Source organism: Felis catus, chromosome D1 (genome assembly GCF_018350175.1).
Source record: "Felis catus isolate Fca126 chromosome D1, F.catus_Fca126_mat1.0, whole genome shotgun sequence".
Lineage (NCBI taxonomy): Eukaryota > Metazoa > Chordata > Mammalia > Carnivora > Felidae > Felis > Felis catus.
Genome location: NC_058377.1, coordinates 108,443,287 through 108,468,354, shown reverse-complemented (window position 1 = coordinate 108,468,354; position 25,068 = coordinate 108,443,287). Strand labels below are relative to the sequence as shown.

General features: G+C 56.7%; 1 protein-coding gene and 1 long non-coding RNA gene across 5 annotated transcripts in view; one reads left to right on the top strand and one right to left on the bottom strand.

Annotated features, from left to right (window-relative positions):
• Positions 1 to 22: 22 nt before the first annotated feature.
• On the bottom strand, positions 23 to 13,043 carry LOC109492204. 4 transcript variants are annotated; one of them, XR_002146012.3, is made up of 4 exons: positions 10,803 to 13,043; positions 10,358 to 10,464; positions 6,423 to 6,588; positions 23 to 1,341 (listed from the first exon to the last, which is right to left on the bottom strand). It is a non-coding gene; the product is annotated as an uncharacterized LOC109492204 (long non-coding RNA). The 4 variants fall into 4 exon arrangements; XR_002146013.3 differs by lacking the exon at positions 23 to 1,341 and adding an exon at positions 2,759 to 2,819; XR_006586705.1 differs by lacking the exon at positions 23 to 1,341 and adding an exon at positions 3,335 to 3,654.
• An 18-nt stretch (positions 13,044 to 13,061) lies between these two features.
• The window catches only part of LTBP3 (latent transforming growth factor beta binding protein 3), a 17,279-nt gene continuing 5,272 nt past the window's right edge, over positions 13,062 to 25,068 (top strand). The window contains 16 exon segments of the mRNA XM_023240055.2: positions 13,062 to 13,404; positions 16,410 to 16,739; positions 16,874 to 17,076; positions 17,255 to 17,360; positions 17,581 to 17,673; positions 17,849 to 17,971; positions 18,465 to 18,623; positions 18,710 to 18,895; positions 19,473 to 19,489; positions 19,564 to 19,636; positions 19,814 to 19,912; positions 21,749 to 21,874; positions 21,965 to 22,096; positions 22,219 to 22,347; positions 22,586 to 22,708; positions 22,947 to 23,069. Of these exon segments, the coding sequence (XP_023095823.2) occupies positions 13,077 to 13,404; positions 16,410 to 16,739; positions 16,874 to 17,076; positions 17,255 to 17,360; positions 17,581 to 17,673; positions 17,849 to 17,971; positions 18,465 to 18,623; positions 18,710 to 18,895; positions 19,473 to 19,489; positions 19,564 to 19,636; positions 19,814 to 19,912; positions 21,749 to 21,874; positions 21,965 to 22,096; positions 22,219 to 22,347; positions 22,586 to 22,708; positions 22,947 to 23,069 (2,350 nt within the window). The 5' untranslated portion in view covers positions 13,062 to 13,076.

Genomic DNA, 25,068 nt, shown 5'->3' with positions numbered 1-25,068 from the left:
CCTCTTTCTGTTCCTCCCCAACTTGCGTTTTCCTCTCTCTCTCTCTCTCAAATATAAATAAACATTAAAAAAAAATTTTTTAAGAAAATAGAGAAAGAAGAATAAGCTAAACCCAAAGCAAGCAAAAGAAAAGCTACAGTAAAGATTAGAGAAAATCAACTAACCTACATATTAGTTCATTGCAAAGATCAACAAAATTGGCAAACCTTTTGCTGGACTGACCAGCTCAGGCCCAGGTTAGCCAAAGGGTGTGAACTTGGCAGCTGCAGCCAGAAAGCAATGTGGCTGTGGTTGCTATGTCAGGGAGTCCCCACACGTGAGGTCAATGCCAGTGATAGTAACCCTGCCGCCCAATAGGGGGCTTCGCATGGCAATGCTTTCAGCTAACTGTGGAAACAAACCACGGCTGCTCAATACAGATCGCTCATGTAGCTGCCCATGCTATGGGCCATTCTCTAAGGAGACTGGCAAGAATCAAGCTGTTGATCGGTCCTGCATCACCCAGGTTGTCTCCATTTCTTCCCGGGTCTTTCATCATACGCAACACGTCCACCACCATAGAGGGGGCACAAAGTAGAAGATTCTAGGCTTCTGGTACAGAGGCCACCACTCCCTGCCAAACTTGTGACTCCTGCCGAACGTTCATCTGTGTGTCCTACGACGAGGGAGGCCACAGCGTAGGTAGTGTCGCCCCTGTTCTCTCCGGGGGAATTGACTACATAGAACCTTTCACTCCTTCTTGGGGCTCTCGGCGGTGCCTTTTTCAGGGTACGGTGGTGCTGTGCCAGTCCAGCCAGGCAGCTTTGGCCACATCATTGTGGTTCTTGAGACTCATCTGTGCATTTTACTTTCTGGATGATCTGTAGCGTAGGAACAGGGCAACTGTTATCCCAAAAGCCACGCAACAAGGGGCTGATGGTCTAGGGATTTGGTGGCCCTTTCATGCTATCATCCGCAGGCAGGTGGCACTGTTGAGTGTTGAAGTAGTTTCCTCAAAACTAAACTCAAAAAGCATGCAACTCCTGATCTTGGGGCGGGGAGTTCAAGCCCCACGTTGGGGGTAGAGTTTACTTAAAGAAATAATAAGCCCAAAAACATTTCTGGCCCTCCCCCCCGGTCCACACAACTCAGTACAGCAGTTCAGTCACTCAATGTGGCTGTCCCCAGGATGGGACCATCTCCTCTTGGCTATGTCCTTTGTAATGATCAGGATGAGAGGGGTGGGGTTTAGGTAGACCAGTTTTAAAAAGTCACTGGGGCACCTGGCTGGCTCAGTTGGTACAGCAGGCGACTCTTGATCTCAGGGTTGTGAGTTCGAGCCCCATGTTTGGTGTAAAATCTCTAGAAAACAAAAAAATACATGATTCTTTGTTTCCCCTAACACTAGCCCCAGCCTGGTTGCTGCATTTCCTCGGTGGCAGCTCAAAGGGGACCTACGAGATTTACACTGAATTGTGGTTCAACCACCTAGGTTCTCTTGTTGGACAGATGTGGTCCTGGGTCATGAAAACAACTGGAGTGTTCTCTCTTTGAGTCCTCAGAAGTGGCCCAAATGTAGACTGGGGGACCTAATGAGTCCCTGTTAAGTTTTATAAAAATGTCCTTGTCAGGGGCACCTGGGTGGCTCAGTCAGTTAAGCATCCGACTTCGGCTCAGGTCATGATCTCATGGTCTGTGAGTTCGAGCCCCACATCGGACTCTGTGCTGACAGCTCAGAGGTTGGAGCCTGCTTCAGATTCTGTGCCTCCCTCTCTCTCTCCTCCCCAGCTCATGCTCTCTCACTTCTCAAAAATAAAAGCATTAAAAAAAAATTTTTTTTTTTAAATGCCATTGTCCTTCTTGCACCAGACCCTCCCAGATGAAAGATGTCAGTAGGGAATGCTTGGAAAAAGGTGACGTTCTGGCTACTGGAACAGAACAGATTGATCTTGTAACAATGGAAGTGAAACAACTGCCTGGGCAGCTCGGAGGGAGCACTTCAGACACAGGAGCCATGAGGGAGAGAGAGAGACATTAGTGATCTTTGTCTTTCCAAAGCACCTGGAGCCTCCCTTACTAAGGAAAACATCCTGGTCCCATGCACGCAAACTGTCACGAGTGCCTTAAACTTAACTGCCCGCTGGGTCTGTTATCGTCCACTCGACAGCTCTGACCTTGCTTTGATTGTCATTCCGCTTAAGCTGAGAGGCCGGGAGCAGCAGAGGGTGGCCTCGGCTGGCTCCTCTGCTTCCCACATAAAACACCTGCCAACACCAGCACCTCCAGGTGTCTTCCTCATCCCCAAGCCTGTAGCCGTCATCACTCAGACATTCCCTGGGGTAGATGAATGCCATCTGGCTGGTGGCAAGGACAACCCAGAGAGGTTGGGCCCTCAATCAGTCCCTCCGAAAACAAAGACTAGACTCCATTATTTGACTTGGACTGGGCACTCTAAGGCGACTAGCGCGTGGAGAAGCCACATTGGAGGCGCTGTCAGTTGTGCCCCCAACTGATGCAGGTCCCACTTGGCGGTGGGGGGGGGGGTAGGTTTCTTCCCAGAAGCACCATGTGCATCCTTGAGACTGCTCGACTTGTGTGGAAGTTAAATGTTAACTTGCCTCTTTCTTGAAAACAGGATGACTTCAAATTTATCCGACTTTCTGGGGCGCCTGGGTGGCTCAATCGGTTAAGCATCCGACTTCGGCTCAGGGCATGATCTCGCGGTCCGTGAGTTCGAGCCCCGCGTTGGGCTCTGTGCTGACGGCTCAGGGCCTGGAGCCGGCTTCGGATTCTGTGTCTCCCTCTTTCTCTCTCCTCCCCCGCTCATGCTCTGTCTCTCACTTTCTCAAAAATAAAAACGTTGAAAAAAATGTTTTTTTTAATTTATCCGACTTTAGTTGAAGTGATCAGTGGCACCACCTCGGCCTAGAAATCTTTTAGGAGAGTTTTAATTCACTACCTCGTGTTGCTATGGAGATAGAATTTCCCTGGACTTCTTCCTTGCCAGCCGGGGCAGAGTCCGTGCAATTGTGATATATTCTGCTATACCTACCTAGGTTAACACTTCTGGTCAAGTGGAAAGGTTGATACCTAGAAGCAAGCAACCACCCCCACCCCGCCTTTTTTTTTTTTTAAGTAGGTTTCACACCCAGCACGGAGTCCAATGTGGGGCTTGAACTCAAGACCCTGAGATCAAGACCTGAACTGGGGGACGCTTGGGTAGCTCATTCAGTTAAGCATCCAACTTCAGCTCAGATCATGATCTCACGGTTCATGAGTTCGAGCCCCACATCGGGCTCTGTGCTGATGGCTCGGAGCCTGGAGCCTGCTTCTGATTCTGTGTCTCCCTCTCTCTCTGCCCCTCCCCACTCACGCTCTGTCTCTCTCTTTCAAAAATAAATAAACATTAAAAAAAAAAAAAAGACCTGAACTGAGATCAAGAGTTGGGTGCTTAACTGGTCACCCTGCAACCTCGCTCTTTAAGGGAGATCTGATGCTTAATGAATCTGTTGAACTAGGAGCCTGAGGGGCATGGTTGAGGTTGAGGTCAATTCTGCCGCTTCAATTCCTGTTGAGAGAAGCCTTATGTAATGCTGTGTGTGACAAATTGAACAGATTTGGTCCCAGACTCTGTTGATCAGATTTACTGATGATGTGGTACCCTCATGGGAAAATCTGCCAAAATCAAAGTTCAGAAATGAGGATTGGTTATTATTGCAAAATAGTTCTCCGGGAGTCTCTTAAGTTTCTGCACATTTTGCAAGAGAGGGACTATCTCCCTTGTCCTGGACTCCTCTCAAGGATGTTGGTACAGTGAGCAGCCATGGAAGAGAAGATGGAAACAATGTCTCCTCCAGAGCAAAGGGCAGACATGCTTGCTGGCCATTAGAAAAGATGTGGGTTCAGGGGCGCCTGGGTGGCTCAGTTGGTTGGGCGACCAACTTCGGCTCAGGTTATGATCTCACAGTTCATGAGTTTGAGCCCCGCATTGGGCTCTGTGCTGACAGCTCAGAGCCTGGAGCCTACTTCGGATTCTGTGTCTCCCCTCTCTCTACCCCTCCCCTGCTCATGCTCTGTGTCTGTCTGTCTCTCAGTAATAAATAACGTTAAAAAATTTTTTTAAAAAGAAAAGATGTGGGTTCATAAAGAAGATGTGTATGTACACACACACACACACACACACACACACACACACACACTGGAATACTACTCAGCAATGAAAAAGAATGAAATCTTGGCATTTGCAGCAATGTGGATGGAACTGGAGGGTATTGTGCTAGTGAGGTAAGTCAGTCAGAGAAAGATACCATATGTTTTCACTCATATGTGGAATTTGAGAAACTTAACAGAAGACCATGGGGGAAGGGAAGGGAAAAAAAGTTACAAACAGAGAGGGAGGCAAACTATAAGAGACTCTTAAGTACACCAACTAATCTTTGATAAAGCAGGAAAGAATATTCAATAGAATAAAGACAGTCTCTTCAGCAAGTGGTGCTGGGAAAACTGGACAGCGACATGCAGAAGAATGAATCTGGACCACTTTCTTACACCAGACACAAAAATAAACCTAAAATGGATGAAAGACCTAAATGTAAGACAGGAAGCCATCAAAATCCTCGAGGAGAAAGCAGGCAAAAACCTCTTTGACCTCAGCTGCAGCAACTTCTTACTCAACACGTCTCTGGAGGCAAGGGAAACAAAAGCAAAAAATGAACTATGGGGACCTCATCAAAACAAAAAAAGCTTCTGCCAGAGAAGGAAACAATCAGCAAAACTAAAAGGCAACCGACGGAATGGGAGAAGGTATTTGCAAATGACATATCAGATAAAGGGTTAGTATCCAGAATCTACAAAGAACTTATCAAACTCAACACCCAAAAAACAAAGAATCCAGTGAAGAAATGGGCAAAAGACATGAATAGACACTTCTCTAAAGAAGACCTCCAGATGGCCAACTGACACATGAAAAATGATCAGTATCACTCATCAGGGAAAGACAAATCAAAACCACAATGAGATACCACCTCGCACCTATCAGAATGGCTAACATTAACAACTCAGCCAACAACAGATGTTGGCGAGGATGCGGAGAAAGAGGATCTCTTTTGCATTGTTGGTGGGAATACAAGCTGGTGCAGCCACTCTGGAAAAAAGTTATGGAGGTTCCTCAAAAAATTAAAACTAGAACTACTCTACGACCCAGCAATTACACCACTAGGTATTTATCCAAGGGATATAGGTGTGCTGTTTCAAAGGGGCACATGCACCCCAATGTTTATAGCAGTGCTATAACATTGGAAAGAGCCTAAATGTCCATCAACAGATGAATGGATAAAGAAGACGTGGTATACACACACACACACACACACACACACACACACACACACACACACACTAAAGTATTACTTGGCAATCAAAAAGAATGAAATCTTGCCATTTGCAACTATGCGGATGGAACTAGAGGGTATTATGCTAGGAAAAATCAGTCAGTCAGAGAAAGACAAATATCATATGACTTCACTCATATGAGGAATTTAAAATACAAAGCAGATGAACATAAGGGAAAGGAAGCAAAAATACTATAAAAGCAGGGAGGGGGACGAACCATAAGAGACTCTTAAATATAGAGAACAGATAGAGGTTGCTGGAGGGGTTGTGGGAGGGGGGATGGGCTAAATGGGTCAGGGGCACTAAGGAATCTACTCCTGAAATCATTGTTGCACCATATGCTAACTAACTTGGATGTAAATAAATAAATAAATAAATAAATAAATAAATAAAAAAGAGAGACTCTTAGGTACAGAGAACAAACTGAGGGATGATGGGGGTGGGGGCAGGGAAAATGGGTGATGGGCATTGAGGGGGGCACTTGTCGGGATGAGCACTGGGTGTTGTATGTAAGTGATCGATCACAGGAATCTACTCCCGAAGCCAAGAGTACACTGTATGTGCTGTAAATTAGCTAACTTGACAAAAAAAATATATTAAAAACAAGAAAAGATTTGGTTTCTCTAAATTTAGAGTCCTCTCCCTAGTGCAACCCACTGTGCGCAGACATCTATCTGGCCCATTGATGCCACCTCCATGGGACTTAGGGACAAGGGGACTAATGTCAATAGGCTCATGATCACACTGTTTACTGTGCCCTGAGTAATGAAGTCCTTTGTCTCTGGCCCAAGAATCTCATGTCTTCTGCTGGCATGCACAAGAAAATGGTGGGCTCACTTCTTACTCTGCAAGTAGGGGGCAGTCTCAGCCCCTTGCCAGTCTTTGACAGGGGTACAAAGAAGATCCTAGAAAAGCTGGTGGTAAAACTTATTCATAGTAGTCATGGAAAGCAGACCAGTTGTCTGGGAAGCAGTGGGCTTGGACTCTTTCAGACTATTCCCTCACCAATGAATCTATCACACCCTCATGTAAGCCAGCCCAACATCTGTCCCTACCTGTGGCACTGCTGACATGGCAGTAGTTAGGCCCATTCCTCAGTGGCAGCAAACACCATGGTGGCAGATATGCTCGCACAACTCAATAGCAGCCACCCTTGACTGCCTCATTTGGAGGTCAGGTTCACATGGTACCAAGTGTGGTCTATGATGCACAGCTGTGATTCTGAAAAATATAATTTATGTTATTGTATCTTCACACTAACAGGCACCCGAAAGGTATCAGCTTTTCTTCTTGTTTTTAACTGTAATGTTAATTGACCTGACATTTCTGTGGAACAGGAAAGGGCTTGATGATACAGTGACAAAAATACTACTACTCAACTTGCGGTGTATGTTTTCTTTGGGGTGGGCACTGTGCTAACGGCTTTTCACGACCTATCTCGCTTAATGCTCGGGACGACGCGTGAATTAGGTCTTATCATCATCTCTAATTTACAGATGAGGAAACTGAGGCCTGGACAGGTTAAGAGATTTCTCCATGAGCACTCTGCTCGGATGTGACAGGGCTGGGACTCCATCCAGGCAGTGTACCTCTAGAGCCTGATTCTCAGTGGGCTTTTCCTGTGTTTGGAAGGTGGAGAGGGGTGGCAGGGCCGAAGATGCTGTCTGATTGATCAAGCATGAAGAAAGCGTCATTTCATTTTCCAATCCCATCCCTTTGTCACAGTATGTGGCACATGGGAGGGACTCAGTGAAAGCCACTCTCGCCAAAGTGTCTTGGGAGAGAGATGCTTCAGGGCAGAATCGTCCTCTCCAGGCCTCTGAAACTTTCCACCCTCACCTTCAGGACTGATGCGTAGCCCCCCACTCCCCTACCCCCCAGAGTCATGTCTTCAGAGCCTAGAAGCTTCCTAAAGACATTCAGAACTCTGAAGGTGGCACAGAGCCCCTCTTCTAGTGGTTGTACCCCACCTCCCCACAAGCAGCCCATCATGGTTCCCAGACCCAGGTCACAATGACAGGAGTTAACATATACTGAGTACTTACCACGTGGCCAGCACCCACTAAGGGGCTCCTAAATGCCAGCTCATTTGCATCCCTGTTTAACAGTGAGGCAATTGAGACATAGAGAAGTTGAAGAGTTTTCCCAATTCCCATAGTTGGTACAGGAGGCAGCCAGGAAAATCTAAGGCCAGAAAACCACCGCTGTGCTCCGCTGCCTCCTGAAATATAACTTCCTTACGCAGGCTGCCTCTCTCCTGTCCCGCCAATTCCCCCAGTGAGGCATTGGGAGCCCTGGGTTTGAGTCCTGGCTCTGCTGTTGACCGGCGGTGTAAACTTGGCCAAGTCCCTTGCCTTCTCTGGGCCTCAAGAACTCCCTCCACACAGAGCCGCCCCTAAATTTAAGCAGGTCTGAACATTTCCTGGGCCTGGGTCCCCTGCCTCATGTTTGTCCCATCCCAGTGGAACTCGTCATTGTCCTCAGGGCCCCACCCACCTATCTTTAGGACATTTGTGGGACCCTTCTCACTCCTCCCTCCCAAGAGTACTTGTGTAGGTTTCCGATCAGGCAGCCTTGAGTTCCATTCCCACACTTGACTCACCTGATGACCTGAGTCTAACTGTTTCATCTTTCAAAGCCTCAGTACCCCCTTCCCGGGGTCACTAGGAGGATGTAATAATGTAAAGGTATAAAGTGGGTGGTAAATGATGGGTGTTCTTGTGGCTCACTCCACCTAGCCAGTCAACAAACTTCAGCACCTTCTGTGTGCCAGGCCCTGTGCTAGGATCTGGAGACAAAGGTGTGCCTTCCTGGGATGGCTGGGACACAGAAAATAAAGAAGTAAACACAGCTATAGGGGCGCCTTGATGGCTCAGTCGGTTAAGCGTCCGACTTCGGCTCAGGTCATGATCTCACGGTCGGGCATCACCACGTCGGGCTCCGTGCTGATGAACCTGGAGCTTGCTTCAGATTCTATGTCTCCCTCTCTCTCTGTCCCTCCCCCACTCGCATTCTCTCTCTCTCTCTCTGTCAAAAATAAATAAACATGAAAAGAAGAAGAAGGAGGAAGAGGAGGAGGAGGAGGAGAGGGAGGAGGAAGAGGAGGAGGAGGAGGAGGAGGAGGAGGAGGAGGAGGAGGAGAAGAATGTTTCAGGCTGTGATGAATACCAGCAGGAAACAAATAGGTGATGGGACCCAGAGGGCCAGAGGTGGCTGTTTTAGAGAAAGATGTAAAGAAATGCTTCCTAGAGGCAAGAACCCTAGACAAAAAGGATTGACCCCACCCTCATTCCCTGCAGACTCAAGAACTCAGCACCTCTGAGGCACAGAGGACCTTGGGGGCCAGCAAGCAAAGGGAAGCCACTGGAGGCTTTTTAAGCAGGGGAGTAGCATGGTTGGAATCAGGTTTGTTGGTTGTTTTTTTTTTTTTTTAAGTTTATTTATTTATTTATTTTGAGAGAGAGAGAGAGAGAGAGAGAAAGCACACACGCACATGTGAGCAGGAGGGAGAGAGAATCACAAGCACGCTCCGTGCTGAGAGCACAGAGCCCAACGCAGGGCATCGGACTCTTGATTTCAGCTGGGGTCATGATCTCACAGTTTGCGGGTTCGAGCCCCGTGTAGGGCTCTGCACTGATGGTGCGGAGCCTGCTTGGGATTCTCTCTCTGCCCTTTCTCTCTGTCCCTACTCGGCTCGCACTCTCTCTCTCTCTCTCTCTCTCGAGATAAACAAACTTACAACAACGACAAAAAAGGCAGCTCTGGAACCAGGTAGAAGAGGGACGAGGGCAGAAGTGGCAGTGGGGAGACCCGCTGGGCAGCAGAAACGATCTGGAATGACCGAAAAGATCATGGTCTCCTTGGACTTACAGGAGAACTCTATCCAGGAGGCAGGGAAGCATGCTGGTGGATTCTAGGGAGATGGGGTGCTGGGAATAGCGACGCAGGAGATGAGGCTAGACAGGGGCAGGCCCCAAGAGCTGGACTGTCAAAGTCTACCCTGCTGGTCCACTCTGCCTCTTTGTCCTCCTTGCTCCATGACCAACCTCATGTGCTGAAACCTCCCAGGGGCCCCTGCCCACAGGCTGCTTTGGGGGCTCAGCCCCTGGGAGGCCCAGCAGGACAAGAGGAGACTAGAATAATATGGCCTCAGCCCAGCCCCCTCTCTGGTGCCCAGGGTCTCTGCTGCAGGCCCCAGCCCCAGCTCTTGTGGCTCCAGGCTTAGGTTAGTGGGGTAGTGGGTCCCCCCCCCACCCCCAAGTCCCTTCAGCGGCCAGGGCTTCCCTCTGTTGCCCCTGGTGGTCTCCTTGCCCTCTGTAAGCGGTCCCTCCCATCCAGCCCCCTCAATCACCCACATGCAGGTGTCCTCTGTTCCCTGCTGGCTCCCCACTGAGCTTAAGGAGTTTGGTGATGATGACAGATAACATTTACTAAGCACTCAGAATGTGCCCGGTACTGGATAGAGTGCTTGCTTTCGCTGCCTTAAGTCACTGAGTCCCCTCAGCAGCCCCTGAAGAAGGGCGGTCACCACCCCCTCCTGCTTTCGGCAGCAGGGGACACTGCTGGCCACACACTCCTCCCAAACACTGCTCTCAATCTTTCCTCCGTGCTCCCTCCTGCTGCTCTTTGTGAGTCACTTCCGACTCTGCCTCCTCTCCCTGACCTGGGAGTGGGGACCTCCCTGGTTGACCCAGGGCCCTCTTCTCTCCCAGGCTGAGCCCATCCTTTCCCATGGCCATCGATGCCCCTGTATGCTGCGGACCCCAAGTCTGTGTCTTCGGGCCAGACGTTCTGTCTGAGCTCTAGACCGCCGGGTTGAGATGTCTCTATCTGGATGACACAAGCATCTCAAACTCAAGCAAGGGCCCAAACAGAACCCCAGAATCTTCCCAGCATCTCCCTCTCCGCCACCTTCCTCACCCACCCTCGGGCTCAGGCCAGGCTCCCTGAGCCATTCGCGCCACCTGCCTGTCGGGTACCGGCCACTCACCCAGTGTCTAGATTCCACCTCCCAAATACATCTCCACTGTGCCCAGGATGTAGCATCTCTTCTGAGGTGATGGCAGCAACACCCCCTCTTGCCCTGATACAGTCCCACTGAAATGAAAAAAACCAAATTCCTCTGGGTGGCCTCCCACATCCATATCCTCTCCCACGTTGCACCCTGTTGTTTTGCTTGCCTTCTTTGAGTTCCTAGAAGAACTGAATCTCTCTCCCCTCCCATCCCCCAGCCCCGCATGCCCTCTGTCCATCCCCCTCCCATCCCCCAGCCCCCCATGCCCTCTGTCCATCCCCCTCCCATCCCCCAGCCCCCCATGCCCTCTGTCTATCCCCCTCCCATCCCCCAGCCCCGCATGCCCTCTGTCCATCCCTGCGCCCTCAATCCCTCAGGCCTCCTGCAGGCTTCCCTCCCGCTTGGCTGGCTTCACATGTACCCCCATGAACTCCTGTTCCTCTTCCAGCTTTCGGCTTAGAAGTCCCTTTGCCAGAGGGGCTTCCTGGACCTCCAGGTCCCACCACAGCAGCGGCAGGCCTCTATTGTAGCCACAGGCACGTGTGAATTGACTTGTCGCCTGTCAGTCTCCTCCTCTACAGAGGCTCCAGGTGAGGCAGGGATGGGTCCTATACCTTAGCAAGAGCTTGGTACCTGGTGGATTCTCGGTTGGTTGAATGAACAGAGCCCCATTTCGCAGGTGAGAGAACTGGGGCTTGGAGAGATTAAGACCCCAACCCTGGTCTGTTTGTGCTGTGTTCCAAGGGGAGCCACAGCCTGTTCTCAACAGAGGAGGGTCGGGTTCAAATGAGTAGGAGGAAAAAATGACTAGGGACGGCTCAGCCCTGAACCTGGCAGGTGGTAAGCGCTCACTATTATTCCCTGCCTCAGTGTGTGATCTGAGCCCCGAGGGAGGGTGGGGCTGTCTCTCATATCCACTTTGGGATTCCAGCAGTAGGGATCCCTTGAGGACACGGCCTCATCCCGTCCCTGCAACACCAGGCTGTATGAACAGGTCAGAGCCCACTGGGCACTTCAGGCAGGGGCTCCACTTAAGGGTTTCCCTCAGTCCCTCCAAAGCTATCCAAATAAATCCACCCTCGCAGTAAAAAACCATGAGTTCCTTGGACAGGTGTTCCTAAAGGCAAGTCCCTGAACCCCCTCCCCCGGTCAGACTGCCACCCCCAGGGCCCAACAGGAGAGGGTTTGGTGCTGCTCTGACTTGGCAGCGAGCTGCTCAGGATACCCTGGTCACACCCACCCCCTGCTGAGTTCTGTGAGTCAGGCACTGAATCCTGGGGTCTCCTGGCCGGGCCCTGTCGCACAGTTGGGGCCCCAGGACACAGCAGGCCTCCAGGGCTTCTCCTTTCCAGACCAGTGGACAGGCCTGGCTCCTCTGAAGCTTTTTACCAAACCCAAGGCCCCTCCCCAGCCCCTGCCAACCCCTGCCCTGGGGCCCTGCTGTGCCCCTCCCCAGCCCCCTGGGCCCTCAAGCAGCACCCCCCTCCTCCCGGCTGTTAGCCTGGGAAGGGGGCCAGGCCCTGAGCTCAGACCTTGGCGATTCCAGAGTGTCTGAGGCCCAGAGCCAGCCCCGCCAGCCCGGCCAGACAAGGCGAAGGGGGTGGGGGCAGGGTGGGCACCAGGAAGCCATTGGGGGGGGGGGTGTTGGCAGGGAAGCCGGGCCTCCAGCTTCGTTCTTTCGGCCCCTCTTCCGGCTCTCGGAGCCCCTGGCCCAAGGGTGCCCTCTCCTGGAGCCCCCTCCTCGGAGGCGAGTGGAGCGGCACTAATGAGAAGTGACTCTGGGGTGGTGAGCCCCCCACGTGCGCAAGGGAGGCTGGGAAAGGGCTGAGAGGCCTGGGTTCCAGCCCCACCTGGCCGCCCCGGCGGCCGCGTGACCCGGCCGGGCCCCCGAATTCCTCCCCCAGCCTCGGTTTCCCGCTCTGACGCGGCCTCGCCGCCCCGCCCGGAGGAATCCGGCGGCCCGGCCGGCGGCCCAGGTGAGGGCCCTCTGGCAGGCGCCCAGCGCGGCGGCGGCGGCGGGTTCCGGCGGGGCGGGCATCTGGGGTGGGGACCGCCCCCCACCCACCCCGGCCTCCGCCCGCCCGCACGCCCTCGCTCCTCCGGGCGGCAGCGGCGACGCTAGAAACTGGAAAAAAAAAAAAAAAAAAAAAAAAAAAAAAACTGTCTCCCTGGCCCGGGGCCAGCGTCCCAGCCCCCTTCGCCGCCGCCGCCGCGCCGCAGCCAGGGAAAACAACTGCTCACTTCTCCCTGCGTCCGCCCCGCGCGCTCCCTGCTTCCCGGCGGCCGCGGGAGCCCAGCCCGGCCGGGGGAGGCGCGGAGCGGGCCGGCCGCCCGGCCTTCCTCTCCCCTCGCTCCTCCTCTCCGCCTCAACCCGCTCGGCCTCCGCGCGGCCGCCTCACTTCGGGGCCTTCGCAGGCCCCCGGCCCCGGCTCGTGGCTGGGCTCCTTCCCGGGGCTCTGGAAGTTTCTGGGCTCCCCCCGGTCCAGCCTCCATCTCTTGGCCTCGCACCGGGCCCCCGGCCGCGCCTGCCGTCCCCTCCCCGCGCGCTTCCTCTGTTCCTCTCCCTCGCTGCCCTCTCTCCCCCCGTCTCCCGGGGCTCCCGGCTTGCTACCCCACCCCCCTCAACCTCCCCCCCCGGGGGGCGCCGCGACCATAGCCCCGGCCCGGGCGCGCCCCCCGGGTCCTGCGGCCCCGGATGCCCGGGCCCCGCGGGGCTGCTGGCGGCCTGGCCCCTGAGATGCGCGGGGCGGGGGCGGCGGGGCTGCTGGCGCTGCTGCTGCTGCTGCTGCTGCTGCTGGGCCCGGGCGGCGGGGCCGAGGGGGGGCCGGCGGGCGAGCGGGGCGCCGGCGGGGGCGGGGCGCTGGCCCGGGAGCGCTTCAAGGTGGTCTTTGCGCCGGTGATCTGCAAGCGGACCTGTCTCAAGGGCCAGTGTCGGGACAGTTGTCAGCAGGGCTCCAACATGACGCTCATCGGAGAGAACGGCCACAGCACCGATACGCTCACGGGCTCCGGCTTCCGCGTGGGTGAGGGCCCGGGGGCCCGGGTGGGGGACGCGGGAAGGCAGACAGCAGGACAAATGCGGGATACCTGGTGGGGTAGGGTCTGTGACACTGGGGGCGCAGGGTGCGGAGTGCAGAGCTCTGGGGGCCTGGGGCCGGGGGGGGGGGGACACGAGGGGCTTGGGAGGCTGGAGTCCTGCGGCCACAGCTGGAGGGCCGCGTGGACCGGGACTTCACAGCTTTGGGGCAGGGTTGAGGCCTAAGGTGTGCAGTCATGCTGGGGTCCTGCATGATACAGGCCACTCGGAAGGTTCTGGGTTCTGAGAGGGAGTCAGGGTCATTACACAGGGGCTTTTGAGGGATGTGAGCCGGGGCCAAGGAGGTCTCAGAGAAGGGACAAATTCTCCCCTGAGAAACAGAATTGCTGGAAGAAACAGGAGAAATCTTTTCAAAACGTCTAAAGTAGGGCCTGCCAGGGGTAGACACCTGCATGCTCTGGGGGGAGGAGCCAAGGTCAGGGCCGGGGGTGAAGAAGTTAGATGTTGGCAAGGTCTTGGAGGGGAGGGGTGCTGAGGCCTAACAGGCGGAGTGCAGGCCTGGAGGTGGGGGCTGTTTGGGGCCCTCAGTCCATCTTTTCCCTGGCACCCCGTCTATGCCTCCCCCATAAGATCTCAGGAGCTCTGCCTCAGAGTCTCCCCTCCCCAACAATCCCTCGTGACTCCCCAGTTCCACTTGGAGCCTACCCCTTCCTCAGCATCTCTCTTCAAAGGGCAAGGCCTGGGGCTCGGCTCTCCTCCCCCAAGGCCCTGTGGGCCAGGCTGGGGGAGGTGTCCCAGCAGTAATTACCCTCCTGGACAGGGTAATTAGGCCGGGCCCAGGATGGCACCAGCGAAACGGCCCCTCTTACACATTCCTATACTCAGCATACCGACTCACAGGCCCAAGGAACTCCACTGATGTGGCTCAGAGTCTCATGAGATGTGCGTGTGTGCGTGTGCATGCATGGGCTTTGCAGTGACACTCTGTGATTAATTACATGTTCCTTTGTGTTGTCCTGGGTGTATGTCTCCAGTCACTATGGGAGTGTTTCTGTGAGCTTGTGTTGGTGCCAAAATGAATGCGTGTGTGTGTGTGTGTGTGTGTGTGTGTGTGACAGAGAGAGAGAGAGACAGACAGAGGAGATGACCGTGCATGTGAGTGTATATGGGCCCAGCCTCCCAGACCCCCTGGCCATCCTGCCCAGGCTGCTGTCTCCATCTGTGCTGCCCACATCCCCCAGGCTCAGAGCCCAGGCCACAGTGGGCGGGTGTCATTGAGAGGTCACCCTCACCGCTATGGGTGACTCACTGGGAGGCAGGAAGGAGAGGATCCTGCCTCCCCCAGCCCAGGACACACCCCTTCTGCCCTGAGAGTCCTGGCAGGATGGGCTGGGCCGGGATGCTCTCAGCCAGGCCCTGACGGCCATGGATGTGGGTTGGCCCTCTGAGGCCCTGCAGGTGTCCAGAAGAGCATCACCCCCAGCTTTCCATCCTGGGAAGTGAGGGCAGCCATGGGGCAGGCAGGAGAGGGGCTCGGTCTGGTGTGTGAGCTCAGGACCCCAAGGCTGGATGTGAGATGTGAGTGTGTGTGTGACAGAAAGACATAGGTCCCAGCCTGCCACTCAGCCCTTCAGTCATTCCCCCTGAACCTCCTCTGGGACCCAGAGCTGAGGCAGACCCAGCCCTACCCTCCAAAACACTCTTCGTGTTGTGAGAGACAGACATAAATATAACCAAGTTAAGTGCCAGGCAGAGCAGGACAGAGGGTGCTAACTCAGGAGAGAGAACAGAGGTGTGGTGGGGATACATGGAAAAGCTCCCAGGAGGAGAAACTGAGGCTGGAAGGATACTATTTGACTATGTAGAGGTGGAGGGACAGGGCCCTGAGGGAGGGTGGCATAAATGAAGCCATGGAGGCAGGAGATGTGACCCATTTGTAGGAGGAGAGAGAGGAGTCCTGAGGCATGGGGTGCACGTGGAAAGAGCAGAGGGGGGTGGACGTAAAGAAGGTTCGTTCTGGGCCATGGAGAGCCTTAAATGTTTGTGCAAGGAAGCGAGGAGTGAGCAGGGATGTGATACGCCAGGGCTTTGCCTGAGGCTCGTTTCTCTGGGGGTGCTGGGCTGTGGACAGGCAGGAGGGAGAGAGGGGCAGGAAGCCGGGGAGGAGGATGGGTGGCAAGACACAAGGCACCAGAGGGGCAGAGGGCATGGGGGGGAGGGACATGGGCTCATGAGACTGTGGAGAGGCCGGAACTGGGTGGAGTGGAGCAGGAGAGATGCGGCCTCTGAGGCTCAGTAGAACGACCTTGGCCGGCAGGGATTCCCCAGCGGGTGGTCCAGAGGGAGGGGTGGGGGCAGGATGCTGATTTCAGACAGTGTCCCCTGGGTGGAGGTGCCCAAGAGAGGTCCCAGAGAGGCAGCAGCTAGAGATGTGGGCCCTGGCGTGGCAAGGCAAAGGGAGGGAGGGAGAGGGCGAACCCGGAGAGGGCTGAGGTCTGAATGGGGAGAGTTTAGAAAAGGAGGAAGTGCCACATGGAGATCACATTCCCAGAGACGTTTGGAGGGAAATCCAGAGGAGAGAAAATCTGCTCCATCACCACGATCGTCCTCATCGTTTGCTACTCATTAAACACTCAGCGTGCAGGGCACTGAGTGTTTGTACAGGCGTGACCTCATTTCATAGACACAACAAACATCCCTACAGACGAGGACACTGAGGCACGGGGCTCAGGGCCACACAGCTGGCACGTGGCCTCCTAGCTAGGATTTAAGTACAGGACTTAAGACTCCAGAAGCCAACGTGGGTGGTAGGATGTTGGAAGACCTATAGGGCAGTTTCTATATGTTCCGAAAGCCAGCTTCTCAAGGACGGGGCCAGTGGGTGGCAAGGAAGTAGGGAGGAGGGGAAAGAGGCAGGCTGTGGGTGAGGGAGCAGGCCTGGGGGCTGGGAGGGCCGGTGGGCCCGGTTCCTGATCTACCTCCCCTCCCCAGTGGTGTGCCCTCTGCCCTGCATGAACGGCGGCCAGTGTTCCTCCCGAAACCAGTGCCTGTGTCCCCCGGACTTCACCGGTCGCTTCTGCCAGGTGCCCGCTGGAGGAGCTGGCGGGGTCACCGGCGGCGCAGGCCCCGGGCTTGGCCGGGCCGGGGCCCTGTCCACAGGCGCGCTTCCGCCCCTGGCTCCAGAAAGCGAGTCTGTAGCCAGCAAGCATGCCATCTACGCGGTCCAGGTGATCGCTGATCCGCCCGGGCCCGGGGAGGGGCCCCCTGCCCAGCATGCAGCCTTCCTGGTGCCCCTCGGGCCGGGACAGATCTCAGCGGAAGGTACCGGACCACGGGCAGACCCGGGGTGGCCGAAGTGGGCGGACACTAGGGTGGCGGGAACGGAATGAGCGACGGCACCCGCAACCGGTGGTGCGGGGCAGCCCTGAAGCCACCGTGCCCCGCCCCCCCCCCAGTGCAGGCCCCGCCCCCCGTGGTGAACGTGCGCGTGCACCATCCTCCCGATGCCTCGGTCCAAGTTCACCGCATCGAGGGGCCGAACGCCGAGGGCCCAGCCCCCTCGCAGCACCTGCTGCCGCACCCCAAGCCCCAGCACCCCCGGCCACCCACCCAGAAGCCCTTGGGCCGCTGCTTCCAGGACACACTGCCCAAGCAGCCTGTGAGTGAATCCACAGTCCAGCTGGACCGGACCTTCGGTCTCCCAGGGTTGTCCTGTCCCAACTAAACGGGGACTGCGCAAAACGGGGGCCCACGGGCTGAGGAGGGAGGAGAAGGGCCTGGGGAGGGAGGCTGGGTGGGGCTGGGCGCCCTGTGACCCCAGTCCCAACTTCCCCTAGTGCGGCAGCAACCCCCTCCCCGGCCTCACCAAGCAGGAAGACTGCTGTGGGAGCATCGGCACCGCCTGGGGCCAGAGCAAGTGCCATAAGTGCCCCCAGCTGCAGTGTGAGTGCCTGGGCTCCGGGATCCCCGTCACTGCAGGGTGGACCTCCGCATGCCTCTTCCTCCCCTGCAGGGGAGGACCCAGCCGGTGCCGCCCGAGCCTCTCCCTGCCCACCAGATTCCTCTCACCCATCCCACTCTGCTCCTCCCCATGGCCCTCCTTTCCCCCCTCCCCTGCAGGACCCCCAGTGTCCTCCCCTGCCACCGTCTCCTCTCTCTGCAGACACAGGGGTGCAGAAACCAGGACCTGTACGTGGGGAGGTGGGCGCCGACTGCCCTCAGGGCTACAAGAGACTCAACAGCACCCATTGCCAGGGTACGGCCAGCCAGGAGATTCTGTGGGCTGGCGGGGCAAGCCAGTTGTCACTGGGGGAGGCCCCGAGGTGACTGAGGGAGCAGGCGGGGCTGGGGCAGGACCCTGAGGTGTTCGGAGTAGCTTGCTGTCACCCTATGGCCCCAGACTAGAGGAATCACGTTCCTGCTTACCACAGACATCAACGAGTGCGCGATGCCCGGCATGTGTCGCCATGGTGACTGCTTCAACAACCCCGGCTCCTATCGCTGCGTCTGCCCACCCGGCCATAGCTTGGGCCCCTCCCGAACGCAGTGCATTGGTGAGAATGGGGGGGCTCAGGTCCATGGGAAGTCGCAGGCATGGACCTCCAAGCAGCAAGCGGCAAGGATCAGAGAGGTCACAGAGGTCACCGTGTGGTCAAGGGTTGATTGCAGGAGGATCGAGGCCCAGAGCCGATAGGATCAGCGATAAGTGGGGTCAGGAGTCACTTGAGATCTGGTCAGAGGTCACATGGGGTCAGGGACTATGTAGAGTGAGGGTTGTAGGAGATCATGGTCTTGGTGGGTAGGAGGGATAAAGCCCTACATACAGCAGCTAGAATCAGGGGTCAGTGGGGCCAGCGGTCACAGAGATTTCAGGGGTCACATGAGGTCAGAGAAACACGGGTTCGGGGATCACGTGAGTTCGGGGTCACCTGACGTCAGAGGATCAAGGGTTGTCTGGGCCAGAGAGGCAAGGCCTGGAGCAGCTTGGAAGAGGGACATGGGCGGCGATCAGGCCCAGGTGACCATGCCTGCCACCGGCCCCCGCAGCGGACAAGCCAGAGGAGAAGAGCCTGTGCTTCCGCCTGGTGAGCCCCGAGCACCAGTGCCAGCACCCGCTGACCACGCGCCTCACCCGCCAGCTCTGCTGCTGCAGCGTGGGCAAGGCCTGGGGCGCGAGGTGCCAGCGCTGCCCGGCTGATGGCACTGGTGAGCCTGGGGCATGTGGGGCGAAGGGGCCGTCTCTGTGCCCGTCTAGGAAACACTCACTTCTCTGCCCCTCCCTCTGGCCGCAGCTGCCTTCAAGGAGATCTGTCCAGCTGGGAAGGGCTACCACATCCTCACCTCCCACCAGACCCTCACCATTCAAGGCGAAAGTGATTTTTCCCTTTTCCTGCACCCTGACGGGCCACCCAAGCCCCAGCAGCATCCTGAGAGCCCCAGCCGGGCACCGCCACCTGAGGACGCGGAGGAAGAACGAGGTCTGGCCTGAGCCTTTCTGTTCCCTGACAGATGATGAATGCCTTAAGACTCGATCCCCTGGCTCCCCACCCACAGATGTGACCTCAGAGTCTAACCCCTAGCTCCTCATCCTTGACCTCATCACTGACCCCCAGAATCGACCCTCTCGTCCCGAACCAAGGTTGTCACCCCAGGATTTGACCCCCTGATGGACAGGATCTGACCATCCATTGCCCTCCGGATCTATTCCTCTGACCCTGGAACCCCTTTGATTTCCAAACCAGGGCACTGATCCAGTCCGAATGCTGTCCCTAGATCTGACCTTCTGTCTCCTGACCCAAGGATTTGGCCCTAGCTGTAACCTCCTGAGTCTTGCTCGATAACCCAAGGACCTTGACCAACCATCGCTCCCCACACCCGCTCCCCTGACCCGTGATGCAAACGCCCCCTGGCTCCAGGATCTAACTCTCGACACCTGACCCAGAGACATGACTGCTGAACTCTTAGAGACCCTAACCACAAATACCAACTGCCAATCCCAGTCTTAACTCTCTTTTCCCAGCCCTGCGCTAATGGCCCCATCTTCCTCCCTTTTAGGGGTGAGCACGGACTCAGTGAGTATGAGAGCCCAGGTGGGAGGAGCGGGGAAGCCAAGGAGACAGAGGGCTCATGCTGCTGTCACTCACAGCCAGTGATGGAGGAACAGTCAGCACAGCAGAGCCACCTGACCGCCACCACATCTCCTGCCAGGCCCTACCCTGGTGAGCTGGGCGGTGCTGGAGGAACCAGTCCTCAAGGACTGTCACTGGGGGGTGGTTGACAGCTTAGCCATCCGGGGATAGTGAAGATGGGTGTGAAGTCCCAGCCACTGGCCTGCCTGGAGAGGGGCGGCTCTCCCATCCTCCACACCCCCTGACGGCGAACACTGTCACCTGCAGAGTTGATCTCCAGGCCCTCGCCTCCCACCGTGCGTTGGTTCCTGCCAGACCTGCCCCCTTCCCGCAGTGCAGTGGAGATTGCTCCTACCCAGGTCACAGGTAAGACCTGCCCACGTAGGCCATGTCCTGGAGAGGCCAGGTCCCTGGCTTAATTTCAGTCCTCCCTTACCGCCCCCTCCCCCCATCATTCCTGAGCACTAACCCTCCACCCAGGCTTCCTGTGTGCCTGACCCTGGGCTGGGCTCTGGGGAAGCCTTGGCGTGCAACCTTGAAGGATCCGGGTATTGTGGTGGTCAGCCCAGTCTGACGGTGCTTATTCATTCATTCGTTCAACAAATACTTATTGAGTACCTGTTATGTGCCAGACACGGTTTAGGTGCTGGGGATACAGTAGTAAGCAAAAGACAAAAATTGCCTGTTCTTGCACAGGAAACAGAAAACAGATCAGTAACTAAAAATCCAGGATGTCTCATAAATGCCATGAAACAGTAAACCAGAGAAGAAAAGAAGTCTGGGGATTATGATAATATGTAGGGTGGCAGTGAGAGAAGGCTAGCAGGGCTTTAAAGAGTGTTGGAAATTAATGAGAAGAAGTGGGGAAGAAATGGGTGTGCAGGTTGGGAAAACGGGACATTCCAAGTGAAGTTTAGGCAAAGGCACGGAGACATGGAAACGCTGGTGGAGGAGGGAAAACCACACAGCCCCGTGTCTCTGAACCAAGGGAGGGCCGACGCGTGGAGCCTTGTTCAGAGGCTTGGGTTTGATCCCAAAGGCTGTGGGAAGTGTCTGTAGGGTTTGGGGCATCATGATAATTGCTAGCTATGGCTGAGCAATTGCCTCGTGCCAGGCACCGACCGGAGAGTTTTACGTACTAAACGCCACTTAACCTTCTCATACTCTGAAAGTGAACACTGGTAGCTTCGTCTTCCGGATGAGAAAACAGACGCTCAGGTTCAGTACCTTGCCCGCAGATCACACATCTGAGCCAGGTTCAAGCCCAAGTCTGTGTGGACTCCAAAGCTACAAGGGAGCCACCGGCCCCATCGAAATCTAGGAGGCTAGATGGGCTGGGGGAGGAGGGAGTGATGGCTCAGGCAGAAGGTGGCTGCCCAGGAGGCCTGTACAGGCTAGGACAATGCAGTGACAGCCCTGGGGGTTGTGGGAATGTGGGGAAAGAGGCATCTGGGGAGGCTTCTCAGAGGAGAGGGTGTTAGGTGTAGGGAGAGATACTCTAGGCAAAAAGGGCAGCTCACCAGGTGTGTTTGGGTGGGGCAGGGTTCAGGGTCAAGGCCTGGGTTGCAGGTGGGGGGGAAGGGAGAGGGGGAGTGAGGGAGTTCAGTGAGACTGTTGACAAAGAAAGTGAAGGGGGTTTCTGGATCTGACTGCCTACATATCCACAAAGGGGCAAGCCAGATTCCCAGGAAGGAGCTCCTGCCTGCCTTGGGAAGGGAAGGAAATCAACCATTCTGGAATGGGGGACCCGGGTCCCTAAGGCAAGGGTGTTGGGGTCACTGGGCTAGAGGATATGGGAGTAACAAATGCTGCGGGATTTTAAATATTGAGGTGACTGGAAGGGAGGGTCTTCGAGCCCCTTGGGTAGGGGCATTGGGATGACTGAGGCCCTGAGGGGACGTGATCGGGTTTGGGGTGACGGGGAGACAGAATGTAGTGAGTAGAAATAGACATATCAGGGATCCTGGAGTTGAGGAGAGGGATGTCAGGGACCCGGGGTTGCTATCTGGGGTCGTGATGCTGGGGTTATCTGGGATAGAGGTATAGGAAATCCTAGGATTGGCGTATGAGTGCACAGGGGCCTGAGGTCATGGTGTGACCAGGCTCAGGTATCTGGGTTATTAAGAATGGGGTATGGAGGTCCGCCCGGGGAACGTGGCAGAAAGTGAGTGCTCCCTGCTCAGCCCCATGCTCCCCCCCCAGAGACAGACGAGTGCCGACTGAACCAGAACATCTGTGGCCACGGCGAGTGCGTCCCGGGCCCCTCGGACTACTCCTGCCATTGCAATCCGGGCTACCGGTCGCACCCGCAGCACCGCTACTGCGTGGGTGAGCGCGGGCGGCCGGGCGGGCGGCCCCGGGGGCGGCCTCGGGTCCCCATATCCCTCTGACGTCTCGCCGCCCGCGCGTCCTCCCCAGACGTGAACGAGTGCGAGGCGGAGCCGTGCGGCGCCGGGAGGGGCATCTGCATGAACACGGGCGGCTCCTACAACTGCCACTGCAACCGCGGCTACCGCCTGCACGTGGGCGCCGGGGGGCGCTCGTGCGTGGGTGAGCGCGGCCGGGCCGGGGCGGCGCGGAGGCTGGGGGGATGGGGGGCCCTCGTCCCGACCGCCGCGTAACCGCCTCTGCCGCCCCTGGCGCCCCCCTCGCGCCCTCTTCCTCCCGCGCAGACCTGAACGAGTGCGCCAAGCCCCACCTGTGCGGCGACGGCGGCTTCTGCCTCAACTTCCCCGGTCACTACAAGTGCAACTGTTACCCCGGCTACCGGCTCAAAGCCTCACGACCGCCCGTGTGCGAAGGTGGGGGAAGACCCCATCCGGGCGGACAGGGGGTCCTCCGCTGTCCCTCGGCCTGGCGTGGGGGCAGGGGGCCTGGACTCCAGCTCTGGGCCCCTCAGAGGTTGGGGTGCGGGAGCCCTGAGGTCCCAGTGGGCCCCGTTGATCCGTGACGGAGGGAGGTCCTGCCAAGGATACTGAGGGCCTGGTCGGTCACGATGTCCCCAAATGGGTCTGCCTCCTTCTCGCCTCACCCACGCAGACATCGACGAGTGCCGAGACCCTAGCTCCTGTCCGGATGGCAAATGCGAGAACAAACCCGGGAGCTTCAAGTGCATTGCCTGTCAGCCCGGCTACCGCAGCCAGGGGGGCGGGGCCTGCCGCGGTGAGGGCGGGGCCTAGATGCCGGGCGGGCGGCTTCGAAGGCAAATGGGCGGGGCCCATCCGGGAGGGGTCCCCCGCGACCGGGGAGTTTCGGGGTCCGGTTAGGGCAGGGGCGGGGCTTATGTTCGTGAGAGTCGCCTCGCAGGCGGCGCCCCCCATACTGGGCGGGGGAGACCCCCACCCCGACACAGTGCCAGGCCCAGTGGGGTGGCGACCGAAGTGAGTCTTCTCTGCCGCAGACGTGAACGAGTGCGCCGAGGGCAGCCCCTGCTCCCCGGGCTGGTGCGAGAACCTCCCAGGCTCCTTCCGCTGCACGTGCGCCCAGGGCTACGCGCCTGCGCCGGATGGCCGCAGTTGCCTGGGTGAGCCCCAGCCCTGCCAGTCAACGCCCCCCCGCACCCACGCCGCGCGCAAACTGGGGACCGAGTCTGTCCCACGGTGGGCAGGAGATAGATAACGCACCCTCCAGTTCACGGATCTAGTCACTCATTTTCTCAGCGAACCTAACCCATGGAGAGACCACCAGGATTTCTGTGTAGGAAGGGTCTTAGCAGGCAAGGCTCTAGCTGCCTTTGCAAAGCAGGTTCCTTAAATTTAAAGAAAAGAAAAACCTATAAAAGAATGGGGAGGGGCGTTAGTAGTCCCTCTGCACTGTTTCTTTTTCTTTTTTTAGAGAGAGGGGAGCGGGGCAGAGGGAGAAAGAGAGAGAGGATCTTAAGCAGACTGCACACACAGTGTGGAGTCTATCCTACGACCGGAAGATCATGACCTGAGCGGAAACCAAGAGTCAGTCGGTCACTTAACCTCACCGACAGCCACCCAGGCGCCCTGGCACTAGTGTTTCTTATGCACCAAGAAGTCTGGAGAGTGCAAGGCCGCGGGCCTGGATGGAATGTGGGTGCAGGGCTGGGAGGAGGGGAGACCTGAATTGTCTTAAAGAGCCAACAGAAATTAGCCAAGCAAAGGAAGTCAGCACCAGCGGCCGCAGAGGTGAAAAACAGCGCTGCATGTGCAGGGAACTGTAAGGTGGAAGCAGAGAGTGGGGGCTGAGGCTGGCTGGTGAGGGGCAGGACCCGAGGCCCTGGGCCTCCGCCCCTGGAAGGCCCCTCTAAGCCCTGCCCGGGAGGTTAAGCTTCATCCTGAGGGCGCTATAAGGCACCTGAAGCATTTTAAGGGGAAGGGGACAAGATTCACCATTTGCTGTAGAAAGTTTCCTGATGCTGGGTGTGGAGAATAGCTGGAGGTCTTCTGATGGCTCAGGACACAGATAGTGGTGGATGTGATGAGAGAAGTTGCCTCAGGATGGTCATGAGATGATGTGATATTAGAGAAATATTAAAGCAGATTCCCCGGGGCTTAACTGTATGCCCAGGTGGGGGTGGGGGTGGGGGAGGGGACAAGGAACCCTCCAGGGGTCTGGTTTGGGTGGCTCTGCGGGTGGTGCTGTTCACTGGGATAGGGTCTCTAGACGTGGTGCCTATTTGAGAAGGAAGACACCCAAGTTTCATGCTGGACAAGTTGAGTGGGTGGTTCCTGCGGGCCTCTGGGCTGGAGATGACAGCAAAAGGTGGGCCATACAGGTTGGAAGCCTTGGGCCAAACACCCCCCGCCCCCAACACACACACTCCTAGAACTGTGGATGTCGGGGGGCCGTGGAGCCTTAGGGTGCGTCTGCTCAGCCAAGGGGGGTGGGTCCAGTGAGGGGAGCCTCACAGAGCCTTGTGGGCAATACCACATCAGTGGAAGGCAGGGGTCTAGGAGTGGGAGATGGGGAGGAGGGCTGGAAGGAGGCCCAAGGAGCACCAGCTGAGAAACTGGGGGAGGAGAGGCTCCCAGGGCAGAGGAGGATAAAGCAAATGCAACAGAGGGGTTCTTGTGAAATAAGAACTAAGAGGTAAGATGGAGAAAGCTCCCGGTGACCTTGTTAGGGTGGTTTCTGTGGCACGAGGGGGTTAGGAGGTGGCAGCTAGCAAGTGAGGCAGAGCGAGACCTGGGGCTGCCAGAATGGGGTGTAGGGTTGTAGGCGGAGGCGATGCCGTGAAAATGGGCGAGGGGATGACAAGGGCAGCTGGGGGAGGGGCCATGGACAGGGAAAGGGACATCTCTTGCCCTCATGGGAGCCAGAGGGGAACGGATATCATGATTTGCAGGAGGTTAAAAGAGATTCCTCTCAATTCTCTCACGTACAGGGAAGAGCCTGAGTCCAGTGGGAGACTTGTAATGACCAGTAGAGGTTTGGGACTGCCCAAGGGCATGGGAGCTGTCTAGGGGCTTTCCAGAGGTCCAGGCTTGGGAGGTGGGGGAGGGTAGCCAAGGCCACACTGAGGATGGGGCGGGCCCAGAGGCCAGAGGGAGTGGCTG